We start from the raw sequence: 14410 nt of genomic DNA on the forward strand, positions 1-14410 counted from the left end.
ATTCATACATGACGATTTTATGAATAAAATCATAGTATACAGTAAGTTTTAGTCATTTTAAGCCTGCAACATTTTATAGAAGTTGGTTTTTAAAAGCATTACATAGCATTTTTAAAAAATGCCTTACTTTTGGGGCGCCTGGCTGGCTCAGCCTGCAGGGAGTGCAACTCTTGATCTCAGGGTCGTGAGTTTGTGCCCTGCGTTGGGTGTAGAATTTACATACATATGTACATACACACATACACGCATAACTACATTTTAAAAACCAAAACGAACAAACGCACACACACATATGTACATGCTTCACTTTTTTTTCGTGGTAAAGGATAGGAAGGCGATGTTTGTCTGCTTCACCCCGTTCCCTGCTGCCTGTCTGTGCTCTGGGTGCTGACTTCCACTCTTGTTTTATGTGTTTGTTTGAAGATCTGCTCCATCCTCAAATTCAAAATCAGAAAGATCCCTGACTGCTTCTCAAGACCCTGAACATTCGTTGACAGAATATATTCATCATTTAGAGATGCTCCAGCAAAGACTGGGCGGGGCACCTCCAGGTAATAAAAGTTCTTCTCTGTTTTCTAAAATAACACACTGAACCCTGGGAACGAAAAGTAACATCGCAGAGGCTGTAGTATTTAGGTTAGCAAGTGTTGTTACTTTCGGTCTTAATAATTAACCATTGTTAGTAGGATCGTTGGGTGAAGGCACCTCCAGAAGTGTGAGCAGTGTCTTCAGCGTGAGCGTGGGGATCCATTTGCTTGATCACTGGCTGGGCCTTTTGCTCCATTTTATGCTCACGGAACAAATAATTATGTTTCAGGATAGAATTTGTGGGGGCTTCTTCACTAACGTAGTTTAAATTTTAATTTTTTTTTTTCAACGTTTATTTATTTTGGGGACAGAGAGAGACAGAGCATGAACGGGGGAGGGGCAGAGAGAGAGGGAGACACAGAATCGGAAACAGGCTCCAGGCTCTGAGCCATCAGCCCAGAGCCCGACGCGGGGCTCGAACTCACGGACCGCGAGATCGTGACCTGGCTGAAGTCGGACGTTTAACCGACTGCGCCACCCAGGCGCCCCTTCACTAACGTAGTTTAAGCCATTGTATATTTTAGTTGTAATTCTTATTTTTACCATAAATGAGATTAATTCAGTGGTACTGTTTCAGTATCATGAAATTCTTAAGAGACACATGAAGAGTTCTAACGAATTGCTACGTCATTTTTCTTTATTTTTAGATTGTACTTCAAAGAAATCCTGCCACCAGAAAATTAAACAATGAATAAAATCCTTGCGGCTCTTACCTACGACAATTCTACTTGAGGAGAAGATTGGGGTTCTTTTTCCTTTGTCTAAGGAAAGCTTGTGGCGTGGCATCTGGGCAGCACCCAGTCTCCCCACGTGCCTGAGATGCCAGCCCCCCTAGTGCGGCTCCTTAGGTGTTCTCACCTGTTTGTAATACTACAAAGCCAAGTGGAGTATATTCTGTGTAATTTCAGTACGTCTTAGGTCCTTACCTTCCTGAGGTGACGTGTGCGCTCGTGAGTGACAGGCGTCTGCCCTGCCCCGGGCACATTGGCAGAGCCCCTGCCCGCCTCCAAGAAGGAAGCAGAGCCTGGCCTCCTGTTGTTTATTTTCTTCAAGTGTACAGATGGGGACTTGGTTTAAAAACACAAACACACAAAAACCAAAAAGAATAAAAGTCCAGCACTATTTTATTTGTGAACGGCCCTTGTGTTGTGTTTCAGTCTTCTCCAATTTGCTTTATCAGTGGCAAGAAACCAAAACAGAGACTGGGAATTCCTGTATGTCAGGGTTTTCGGAGGGACACAAAGTGTTCCTCACCTGGTAAAGACAGGTAGCCACTTGCCTATTGCTGGGTCTTACTTGGTTTCCTAGTTGAGTATCTCCATGTGATTTCAGGACCTCTGAGTATGACATTTATTCTGCTGAGCGTAGGCTTTAACACAAAACCATTTTTTCTGAATCACAGCTTACTTCCATGATAGATGTTCCTTCCGGCCTACAGCACCGGTGTGCGTCTGCACTTTCTGTGCAGCAGCTACCACGACTGTGAGGCCAGTTCCTTACAGCCTTTCCACCTTTTCTGCCGAGCTCTGTGCTCTGCTGGTTGCTGTCACTGAAGCCTGGACGTGTCTCTTCAGTTCCGCATCCAGAAGAATAGTGATCTGGTTGGTTATCAGATACAGAATAAGTGTCCATGTGGGAGGCCTCATTTAGAGCCACCAGCAGAAGTGACCATCACCCCAGCTCAGTATCTGTGGGAGCTGGTCCTTAAAGAGAAAGAGGCGTTCACCCTGCCTTCCATAGGAGAACGGCCAGTCATCCTCGTAGGCGAAGGAACATTCTTCTTATGGAAAGGTGCCAGCTAATTAATAAGGAGGGGACTATCCCATTAGAGACCCGCCGTTCTGCAGCCCACGGCAGGATAATCAAGTCAGGTCCTAAAATCACAGTACCCATGGGTCAGTGGGCGGCCTGGCGTTTGGGCCTCTGGGTGTGATGATGGGTGAACTGCACGGTGTCTCCTGTGGCTGCTCCTGGTTTATAGATGGAGAAACAAATGACATAAAACCATGAGGAAAAAGACAAACGTGGGGGATATTCTAAATGTTTTATTTATTTTTGAGGGAGGGAGACAGCATGAGTGGGGGAGGTACAGAGAGGGAGGGGACAGAGGATCTGAAGCTGACAGCACAGAGCCCGATGAGAGGCTCAGAGTCACAAACCGTGAGATCGTGACCTGGCCAAAGTCAAACGCTCAACCGACTGAACTACCCAGGTGCCCCCAAACATGGGATATTCTGTAAGTGATTCACCTAGTCTCATCAGATTGACAGCATTGATGAGGGCCTGTTCTCAATGAAAAGAAACAGGAGACACAACCAATGAGATGGGTGTGAAGTTTAGTTCCTAAATTGAGGACCAACGGCTATAAAGATGGTTTTGGGGGTAACTGAACCTGTACTGGATAATAGCTTTTAAGGGAATTTTAATTCCCGGTTGTGCTGACCGTTATGTAACAGAATGCTGCTTTCTTAGGTGTTGTATGCCGAATTATTAAGAACAAGGGGCTACAACCACCGGATGCACTCTGAGATGGCTCTATGGGTAGGAAAAAATACACACAAATATGGATTAAGTAAGCATGGCAAAATCTTTGTAAAATATTGAATCTGGCTCACAGAATGGTATATGGTTATTGTTTGAAATTTTTCGTAATGAAAGATGAAAAAATACCACCCAGAGTCTGGGCTAGGATGTCTTACTCTAACGTAGGATACTCTACCAGAGCTCAGACCGGGACACAGAGACCACACTGGGTTTCCAAACAAAGGGGATTTAATACAAGGATTTGATGACTCTGCAGGCAGGGGCGCTGTTCCGAGCCCGGCCAGAAGCTGCTGGCACCCAGGGGCGGTCAGGGACGCAGGGACAGGGTGCTCTTGCGGGAGCTGACCACATGATGAGACGTGTCAGCCTCCAGAGAAACGTCCATCTTTGTCCTCTCGCCCTCCTGTCGGCCAAGACCGGACAAGGGAGCCTGGGACGGTCCTTGTGCAGGACAGACGGGCGAGAACTGATCTGAAGGCACGTGGGCAGCGCGTCTACTCCTCGTCTGCTGAGCACGTGTTCTCCTTCACACACACGACTGAGACGTAACTTAATCCGCCTGCCTGAGGTGAGTCATCTACGATGGCCTTGGGCCTCTCCAAGGCCCACATGGGGCTGCATCTCAATAGTGCTGCTCTCCAGGGGAGACAGCCTTCGCCTGTAGGACTGGGTCAGCCCTTCACAACTTCGTGCAGCTGATGCACTGTGGCTTGTCACACAAAGTGGGGGAGATGGAAGGGGAAGGCGTCCCTGCTCTGCATGGAGTCACGAGGCCCTACTCGACATTTATCACCTCTTCCTTCGCCAGGGCCTTGTTTCCTGGTCCTCAGCCAGCACCTTGGCTGGTTGGATGACATAAGCTTCCCACCAGAAAGATTTGAGATCATTAATAGTCTTGGTTTTAGAAGATGTCCCTTGTTTTCTCCTCTTACAGTTGAGTCTGAAATTACCGAGTACCAAGAGGTGCCTGGTGAGGATGGGCTACAGATGGGTTTTCCTGTCCTCACTGTGGGCTGCCATCCAGCTGCCCTGTGGTGATTGGGGCCAGTCACACCAGCCCATACAGCAACCCCGCCCCTGCTGATTCAGGGGACAGTCTGCTCTTGTTGAAAGGGACTGTTGTCTGGAGGAAGCAGCTCCCTTGGGACAGCAGAGCCCAGTGTCACAGGACGAGAAGCAGAAATTGCTCCGGAATCATTGGCATGACGGTAACAGGGGCTGTGCCCAGCTCACCCCCAGGCTCCCCTGCTGTGGGAGGAAAGGCTCCTTGAGGGGCGCCTCGAGTCGGCAGGCCTTTCCACCGTCCGCCAGGAGAGCTCCCTCCGGGTGATGGGAGTTAACAGTAAAAGGGAATGCCACACTCTCTGAGAAGCAGGGATGCTGAACACGAATTTGCGGGGGGGGGGGGGGGGGGGGCGGTCCACAAATGAGCTTTGGGCAAGGAAAGCAAATCCATGTCCAAACAGGAGTGGACAGAGGCATGGGGACAACTCAGGGAAATTTAACGGGAACCCAGACCACCTGTTCATGCAATTTACATTTGTACACCTTAATTCTGACACTACCTGGACTGCCCCACTTTAGACACTAGCTGTAAGTGTAGACACTAGCTGTAAGTGGGGTCCCCGGGCCACAACGACAAATGTGGCTGTTTTCACAGCCTCTCCCCTCGGGTTTGTTGATTTGCCAGAATGACTCCGTGCACGGAAATGCTGGATTCACTGGTTTGGTGTGAAGGATAGGACTCGGGCAGCAGAGTGGAAGTGACATGCAGGACAGGCTCAGGGGCAGGACACAGAGCTTCCCTGCCCTCTGTGGGCGTGCCACCCACACAGGATGTTCACCAACCTGCAAGCCCCCCAAACCTTGCTCACTGGCTTTTATCAGGGCTTCGTGATGTAGTCATGATTATCTGCCACGTGCCTGAAGTCCGTCTCCAGCCCCGCCCCTCTGGTGACTGGCCCCCATCCTGAAGCTATCTAGGGACCTCACCATGAGCCAAGTCATTAGTGAAAAACTCAGGGGCGGTCAAAGGGGGCTCATTGTAACAAAAGGACACTCATCAGGAAATGCCAAGGGTTTTAGGAGCCAGGAAACCACCAGCAAAGGTCAAATCTGTATATTTTCATTACCTCATGTAAATAGCGCTTAAGGTGATTAGGGCTCCACTGCACCTGCCTGTCGTCATGGCTCAGCCATCACACAGCACCCAGGGTACAACGTGCTGCGTGAGTTGTGTGTTGCTTGGGCAGGAGTTTGGTCTCCGCCAGGATTCAGGGGTAAGTTTGATGTTTCTCGAATGGAAACTGAGTTAGCAACAGGAGGAGGCAAAGCTTTGCTTCAAGACCCTAGTGGTCTGCCCTAATGGGGCTAAGTGAAGCAGTGTCCAGCATCCTGCGTTGGGTGTCTTGATGACCTGAGCAGCAAGCATGACGGCCTGCGTCAAAGCTGCAGGCCCGTGGTCGTCCCGGTCTGCGGGGATGCTAACGTCTTGTGGCTTCCTCAGCATGCACACTGGGTCCAAAAGAGCCATCCCTCACGGTAGGCGGTACAAGGCACGGCTGTTTGCCTCTGACATTGGAAGGGACACATGCTGTTCTGCAGGCTCCTTGACCCCCAGAAACTGCCACAGGGGCAGCCCTGACTTTGAATGGAATCTGCCTCACAAGCCAGCGTATCTCTTGCTGCTTTCCATTCATTAGGACCTGTGACTGTGATGTTTTCAGTGGAATGGGTCAAAGTCCTATGATGTCTAAACAAAGACCCTAAAATAAGATAGTGACGGGCACTGCTGCCTCTGCTGAAATTGAACTAATCGTCTTTTCTGGTTGGTATTGAGGAAAAAGTGACGAGGGAGCCTGAATATAAACCTTTTTATCAGGTGCTGTTGCTTTTGGACCCATGTCAAGAGTTTGATCCCAGTAGAGAAGAACAGGCCTCCTCTGGGAGCAGACGGCCCAAACACGCCGTGACACACCCGCGGAGGGCTGGACACCGTGTAGCCTTAGCTTGGGCTGCTGTAACGAAATGCCATAAACTGTGTGGCTTACAAACAACAAAAATGTATTTCTCGCAGTTGTGGAGGCTGGAGGCCCAAGATGAGGGTGCCAGTGGGGTGGGGTTCTGGCGAGGCCCCTCAGGACGCAAACCGCTTACTTTGACTTGTCTCCTCGAGTGGCGGAGAGTGGGGAGGGGAAGCAAGCCTTCTGACTCGGCAGGCGCCGATCCCGGTCATACGGGCTTCACCCTCACCATCTCCTCTACCCCAGTTACCTCCCAGAGCCCCCTCCCACCGTCTAATGCCATCACGTTGGAGGATGTACAATACTGGGTCTGGACGGATCCGAATGACCAGAGTGAGTGGTGCTGAGTTTTCTACTTCCTGCCTCCCCTGTGCTCTGCTCTCCTGGGAAGTTCCCCATGACCAGTTGACAGACAGGAGAGAACGGGTTTGTTCTTCAGACGGATCTACACGGCAGGCAGGCATCGGCTAGGAGTGGACAGGAGTGACTCCACCACCCAGCTTAGGGGTGGATTTGGGGAGATTTCCATTTGGCTTCCTCCTCTTAGCGCCTGCGTTGCCGACAGAATGCCAATGCTGAGACGGTGATGTGGCAGCCTGGCTCCCTACGTTACAGAGGAGGCCGTGATTTGTCAGCCTAGAGATAGACACACGTTCCAGGTGTGAATTGGGCTTCCTGCCTGCAATGCATCCGTCGGCACCAGCACCCACGGGCTTACAGAGTATCCCACCCAGCTGCAGCCCTGCACGGGCTGTTCTGAAGCCATGAAGGGGCAGGGTCAGCTCACGCTCCTAGAACTCACTGGTCTCACTGTGTGGTGGTGGGGGGGGGCCATCGAGAGGATGTGACTGCCAGTTGACCTGTGAGCTGGACCTGTGCAGCTGGAGGCTCTCCACTCCCTCCCCTGTCCTTGGAACGTACCCACAGCCTACTCTTCCCACTGTGGGAGCTGTTCCAAGGACATAGCCTTGGTGACACCATCTGGATCGTGTATGTGACCGAATCCTGTGAAGGCCTCTATATAAACCTTTAAGGTTCTGGCAGGTGGGTGTGGGGATCTGCCTGTCTGGTGTCTGCCCAAGAGAGGCCTCGTAAAGAAGGTACCTTGCTTAGTATAGCTGCCACCTACCAACCTGAAGTCCGCCTCTTCCTCTGGTCTCTCCTTTCCCTCCACATACGGGGACCAGTTTGCGAACTAACACCATGTATCCCATCGGCTGGAAAAAATTGCCTTGACCAAAGAGTGGAGTGGTTGCTGAAGGCTCTCTTTCGGCACCAGCATGGAAACACATCTTAAAAGTTTGAGGGACTGTCTGAAAGTGGTGTGCTCCTTAAACCATTAGCACACGTATCTGCTCCCTCCCTAACAGCCAGACTTCAGGAATCTGTGAATCGAGAGGCAGACCCTTTCATTACATGTGCAAGTTGAATTCTTTAGACTTCTTTTTTTTTCTAATGCATTTTTATTTCTATATTTAATATTTTTAATCTCTGTGCCCAACATGGTGCTTGAACTCACAACACCAAGATCAAGAGTTGTATGCTCTACTGACTGAGCCAGCCAGGGGCCCCCATTTTTTAATTTTTGATGGAATAAAATGTTTTTAGCTTATGTTTTTATTTCCAATGTATTTTTATTTTTAATTGAAATATAGTTGATATACAATGTTATATCAGTTTCAGGTGCACAACATATTGATTCAACAATTCTATACATTATCACCACGATAAGCATAGTCACCATCTGTCACTGAACAATGTTATTGTATTGTTGACTGTATTCTCTATGCTGTACTTTTCATCCCCATGACTTAACATATTTTACCACTGGAGTTCGTACGTCTTCATCCCCTTCTATTTCCCCCATTCTCCCACCGCCTCCCCTCGGGCAACAACCAGTTCTTTGTATTTATGAGTCTGTTCTCTTTCTTGTTTGTTTTTTAGATTCCACATGTGAGTGAAATCATATGGTTTGTGTCTTTTCTCTGCCTAACTTCCTTCACTTAGCAAAATAGCCTTTAGTTCCATCCATATTATAGTGAATGCCGAGATTTCATTCTTTTTTATGGCTGAGAAGTATTCCATTGTATATACACCACTTCTTTATCCATTCATCAGTCAGTGGACACTTAGGCTGCTTCCATTTGTTGGTTACTGTAAACACTGCTGCGATAAACAGAGGGGTGCATATCTCTTCTTGAGTTAGTGTTTTAAGTCTTTAGTTTTTTCATCATAGTTAAGCAAGGGACTACCAAGAGGCACCCACACAGACCACCGGGGTTCCACATATTCTTCCTCATTGTGTAATTAATGCAGGAGATGCCCTACCTTCTCCACTGCCGAGACAGTGACTCCTCCTTTTGCCTGCTCGTTCCTAGATGCAAGGACCCCAAGGTTTCCAGACCACCATAGTTTGCAATCCAGGGGAACAGTTGGCATGTTCCCTGGTGAGGGTCCTTTTGGGTGACTAGGACTTCTAACCCTGCAGTCTGAACTTGGGAAGATAGGAAGCACAGAGTGCCACAGTGGAAAGCGATGGTAAGTGGGGCCACTCCTGTTTCCACCCCTTGATTTCAACTCATGTATCCTTCCTCTTGGGGATACAGTGGCATATAAAGGTCTGAACGGCACCCTGTCTTTGCAGAATATTAACTCCCAACTTGGCACCACAGCTGTGCCTTTGGCTGGCTGTCCCGATGCTCTCTCAGGCAGTGGATCTCATGGTCACTGCACTTCTGCTGCCTAAAGTGCACTCCTGCACTTCCTGTGCTGTAAAGTGAGTCCTATTTGATATGAGGCCATATGGGGTCCTGTGCCAGTGGAACAAACACTCCTTAAGCCCTTGCTGGTTGATATTTGTGGGCAAGAAGCCCAAGCATACATAGAATATGAATCTATTCCTGTGAAAAAGAACTGCTGCCCCTTACAGAATGGAAGTTCCAATAGAGTGAAGTTGGTTGATTGACCTTTTCAAGGTCAGAAGACATAATGGAAGCTCAGCATTGGTCTCTTCTGCTGGCAGGTTAGACATTCAGTGGCAGCTGGTGGCTCAGCCGTGGTCAGAGAACTCACACTGCTGGACCCACGGATAGCCTCTGCTCTAGCACCTTGGCCACTTTGTCCTTGTGCCCAGTGGCAACTGCTGTCTAATGTAGCTGGCCAGTCATTCTGTCCACTTGGCTGTTTAATACTTCTTTCATGGATGCTCTCTAGACTTCAACATTTTACACAAAGACCACCCACTTGGTGCCTATTCCAATAAATCTATCCTCATGCGTGTATCACAGAGCTCCTTATCCCAGGTTTGGATTTTGTTCCAGGCCCTAAGCCAGCCACCCTACCTAGGTCATCCAACACTGTCCGTGGTTCACTTGTCACATTAAAAAAAAAAAGTGAATGCCTTTGCCCTTTGGGAGGATATGCCCTTACCACTGTCTTACAAGGCCCCTGCCCTCCCCGGAGTGAGGCTGCAGTGTAGCTGCTGTCCATGTGCAGTTTGAACTCACATACCAAGCCAACCCATTTAGTTAGTTAGTTTATTTAGAGAGACAGTGGGTAGGGGAGGGGCAGAGAGAATCCCAAGCAGGCTCTGCATTGCCAGCACAGGGCCCAACATGGGGCTCGAACTCACAAACTATGAGATCATGACCCGAGCTGAAATCAAGAGTTGGCCGCTTAATTGACTGAGCCACCCAGGCATCCCCCAAGCCAACCCATTTATGAACCAAGCTCAAGATTTTTCCTTGTCAATTGGTCATCAAGGCCCCCTGTATGGTCACAGATGTGGAATGGTGGAGTGGCTCTAGCACAACAGCAGGGGGTGCTGTACGAGTCTGGGCTACCTATTTGGCACTCACCTGTGACTTCTACATTCTCATGTTCAGTCTTGAATGCACTGCTTCCATTTTATGATGGATTGTGCTGGGCCCAGCTGACTTTATGACCTGGTAAGTTTGACAGCACCCATCTCATAATGCGCAATTTGGGCTGCATGGTGATCTGGTGTCCCAAGGTCAGGTGTTACATTCCTATCAGAACACAGTAGCAAAACAAGGCATTTTCCCCCCAAAAGACATATACATTCTCTGCTCCAAGTGGTATGTCAGAACCTCAGGGTCCTGAATTGTGAATCTCCTACTGGGGCATGTTAGAAACTCCACATTGCATTGTTCCTTCACTGCCAATAACCACCAATACCACCTGCTAGAACATATGACTCAGGCAGCATAGCTACTTGCATCACAGCCTTGACGTATTATGGCCTCCGTTAATTACCTGCACCCCGTATGGACCACTCTAACAGGAGTGCCATGATGAGGATCCAAGTTTCTAGATATCAAAGTTCTGGGCTTTTCTTAAAACTGACAGTTTTCCGAATCACCCAGTATTTGATCGAGCTGTATTCCTATGGGTGGAGTATGCTGCTTCCAGACTCTGAAGAGGTCGGACAGTGTCTTGCTTTCCAATGGTTGAAGGTGCAAGATGCAATAATTATCTTTTACTTTTGGAAGGGATGCCTTGGGCCACTGCTGACCACTGGATCCCTAAAAATAATATTGATGTAGCAGGTCCCTGAATCTTCATAGGGTTTATTATTTCCTCTCTGGAGTATCTGTATCTTACCAAGGTCTCCAGAATCTTCTCCATTCCTTGCTCATCTGGCCAATCAACATGATGTTATTGATGTAATGGGACAATGTAATCATCTCCAGGATGTCTAAATGGTCCTGATCTCTGGACTATGACAGAAGGCATGAGTTAACATCGCAAACAGGCAAAACTGTATATTTGTTCCACACGTTCCACAGTCTGGGGGCCAACATCAGTTGTCAGACATTTGAGTAAATGAATAATTGAGAGAGATGATTCTTGTTGTTCTAAGCCACTAAGTGTGTAGTAATTTGTCATGCAGCACTAGGTACACCATCATGCCAGCAGCCATCCCTTCAGCAAGTTTCCAGCCGGTTGTCGTGCAGGTGCTAAATCCCCTATCTTAGAAGATTGCTGAAAAGTCAATAAACTCTTCTACCCAATTTTACGTTGCAGCTCCCTTTTGATATCTGCAAGGGTCATGCTGATGAATTTAACCGCTCATCAAGCACACATAATGTGGCCCCCAACAAATGTTCCCAGGCCCTGGAAGTTCATGTTGGCTGTGTCTTACAGCTTGTTATGGGTTGAATTGTATCCCCACCTCCTCCCTGAAAACCTGTTGGAAGTACTGACCCCCAGCACTTGTGAATGTGGCCTTATTTGGAAGTAGGGTCTCCGCAGATGATCAAGTTAAGATGAATTCATTTAGGGTGGGCTCTAATTCAGTTTGACTGGTGTCCTTATAAGCAAGGGGGAATTTGGACACATAAACAGACACACGTAGGGGGGAAGCTATGAACATGAAGGCGGAGATTGGCATGATGCACCTACAAGCCAAGGAACACCAAACATAGCCAGAAAGCCCTCAGAAGCTTGGAAGGAGGAATGACAGCTTCTTACAGCTCACAGCTCTCAGAAGGAACCAACCATGCTGTCATCTTTTTTTTTTTAAGTTTATTTTTTTTTTAGTAATCTCTAACCCCAATGTGGTGCTTGAACTCATGACCCCCTAGGACAAGAGTCACATGCTTTTCTGCCTGAGCCAGCCAGGTGCCCCCCTGCTGTCATCTTATTCTGACTTCTGGCCTCCAGAATTGTAAGACAGTCCATTCCTGGCAAGCCATCCTGTTTGTGTGTCTTTGTTACTGCAGCCCTAGCAAACTACACCGTTCTTTTGAGGGGGAGGGAAATATAATTCCCTTTCCATCTCATGTTTCCAGCTAACATGCCAAAAGATAACCATAATTGTATGCCTAGTGTCCAGTAGGTGAGGGGAAGGAATGTTAGGTTAATAGGGAAAGGTAAGCCATGTGGGCAGGCTCCAAAGGTTCAAGGTAGTCTGGGGAGTGAAAACCTTTGAGGGTATCTACCCAGATATCAAATACCTCCAACCCAAGCTTTTCCCAACCAAGTCCCCAAATTCAGCAAAACATAACTGCCTTGGCTGGGTGTTTACCATCTTTGAGGTATTAATTCCTTGGCCTGGTCTGTATCTTTTTTTTTTTTTTCAACGTTTGTTTATTTTTGAGAAAGAGCAAGTGGGGGAAGGGCAGAGAGACGGAGAGACTCCCAAGCAGGCTCTGCGTTGTCAGAGCAGAGCCCTACATGGGGCTCGGACTCATGAACCAAACTGTGAGATCATAACCTGAGCCAAAATCAAGAGTCGGACGCTTAACCAACTGAGCCACCCAGGTGCCCCGGACCCGGTCTCTATCATCTCAGGGTAGGAGATGGTTTCTTTATATGCGACCAAAGAGACTCCATGGCTTTCAGCTGTCTGTTGTTTTTCTTAAGAGTATCTATAAGGAGTAGCCGTCCAGTTCCATTATCCTTCCTTATAGCGACTATAATGTAAAAGGCTTAATACATCACCCACTTAGTGTTCCATTTTCACTGGTTCACACTCTCACTTCAAAGCTGGTGAAACATCAACGATCACACCACAGGGGCTGTGCGTGCTCCACCCACCACAAGGGGTGAGTGATGCCACCCATCTCCTCATGTGCTACTCCTCGTACCAACTGTTGCAGGATGGCTTCTCCACAAGCAGATGCTAGATGGAGTTTGGGTGCAAGATATTTATCTGGTCTCAACCTGTGAGAGGAAGGGGAGGAAGTAGGGCTGGGCAGAGGGAGTAGAAGCGTCCGAAGGCCAGTCTGGTGTGTTCTGGAACTGAACTGGTATTGCTCACAGAGGTGTCCTGTGTTGGGCCCAAGTGGCCAGATCTTTATAGTCTTGCGTCACTCATTCAGTCCCCAGATGTGGACGGCTCCAGGAAGGATATGACCTTAGGCAAGGTGGAGCCCCATAGCCTGCATTCACATCCACTACAGTCCACCCTTGCACAGTGCAGATTCACTTCCCTGTATGTATTGGGGGAACAGCTCCTTCAGGACTCCTGTGGGTCTCTCAGTTCAGCTCCAGCGAGCCCCCAGGTTCCTAATGTTTTGTTGTTCCCCTGTACCTGTCCTCCCACTTCCTACGGTCACTTCACGGTCTGAAATGGCTGCTGGAGCTCATTCCTGGTCAATAATATACCTTCTACAGCTGTTTTGAAAAGTAAATGAGTTAATACATACAAAGCCCTGGGGGAAATGTCTGGCTCACAAGGGGGCCCCTGTAAATATCTGCTACTCTGAGAGCAGGAACGCAAAGCCAGGGCATTCAAAGTGTGCAGAGGCTGTCCCAGCAAGGCTACTGGGAATCGGTGAAAAGCCCCAACAGTGAAGCTGAAGGGACCGCTTACAGGGGCCTGCAGGGTCACACACGAACTGACTGGCTGCTCTCATCCCAGTGGGCAGTGCCTGCGCAGCCGCCGGGGCCCCAGACCCCAAACTCGGAGGAGAGTCCCTGCCTGAGGTCTGAGACTCCAGCCCAGGAAGGAAGCCACCGCGGAATCCAGCGGGTGCTAGACAGGCTCAAGCAGCGACTGAGCCCAGGTGACAATCTTGTCTGCCGGCCTCTTCCAATGAGACCCCGCAGTGCCCTCGCTGCATCCTCGGGGCCAATGGGGGCGAGTCTTCGGTGTTGCTGGGCGGGCCGAGGACGCCAAACCGGCCCGCGACCTGCCGCGCAAGCGCACTCTCCCTCCCGCCCTTCTCGCCGCGCACGCGCACTCCATGTAGGGCTCGCCAGGCGGCCGGGAGCGCGCGGGGTGGCCGTGGGTCCCGTGCTCGCGCCCGCGCCCGTGCTCGCGCCCGCGCCGGTGCGCAGCCGCTCGGGCCGCGCCCCTGCCCCGCCGCCTCAGCTCCCCGCCGGGCCGATGCGGGTCGCGGGGCTGAGGGGAGCGAGGTAGGCTTCGCCTGCGCCGCCACCGCCCGGCCCTGGCCCGGCCGGGAACGCGGCCCCAGCCGCCCCCCCACCCCGGGCGCGATCCGGCCTGGTCATCCGCGGGGCGCGGCCAAGCGGGCCATGGCTGACCGCGGGTGTGCGCTGGAGGCGGTGCCGCTGCCCGCCGAGGTGCGGGAGAGCCTGGCGGAGCTGGAGCTGGAGCTGTCGGAAGGTGAGCTGCCCTGTCCCCGGCCCTCACCCGGGACCCCCGACACTGGCCCGGATCCCTCCTTACCCTCACCCCTGACCCCGGGACCTCTGCCCTGCCCTCACCTCGGACCCCGAGACCCCTAGCCCCGGACCCTCTGCCCTCCCCTCACCTCGCACCCCGG

At 50.2% G+C, this 14410-nt stretch overlaps 2 protein-coding genes across 12 annotated transcripts in view; both read left to right on the forward strand.

Annotated features, from left to right (window-relative positions):
• Positions 1-1310, forward strand: part of PCNT (pericentrin) — a 134030-nt gene extending 132720 nt beyond the window's left edge. For all 7 annotated transcript variants that reach the window (XM_086676210.1, XM_086676207.1, XM_086676213.1 and 4 more), the window contains 2 exons: positions 424-551; positions 1236-1310. In XM_086676210.1, coding sequence (XP_086532336.1) covers positions 424-551; positions 1236-1279 — 172 coding nt within the window. In that variant the 3' untranslated portion in view covers positions 1280-1310. The remainder of the gene's footprint in view (positions 1-423; positions 552-1235) is intronic.
• A 12588-nt stretch (positions 1311-13898) lies between these two features.
• Positions 13899-14410, forward strand: part of DIP2A (DIP2 acetate--CoA ligase A) — a 121169-nt gene continuing 120657 nt past the window's right edge. For 4 of the 5 annotated variants that reach the window (XM_086676228.1, XM_086676229.1, XM_086676224.1 and 1 more), the window contains exon 1: positions 13902-14250. Coding sequence is in view for 3 of the 5 variants with exons in the window: in XM_086676224.1 (XP_086532350.1) it covers positions 14160-14250 (91 nt within the window). In the remaining 2 variants the exon portion in view is untranslated. Of the gene's footprint in view, positions 14251-14410 lie in introns of all 5 variants that reach the window. The other variant, XM_086676227.1, reaches the window with a different exon arrangement.

The sequence above is a fragment of the Puma concolor genome, chromosome C2 (genome assembly GCF_028749965.1).
Source record: "Puma concolor isolate L17-30 chromosome C2, mPumCon1.1.hap2, whole genome shotgun sequence".
NCBI classification, from domain to species: Eukaryota; Metazoa; Chordata; class Mammalia; order Carnivora; family Felidae; genus Puma; species Puma concolor.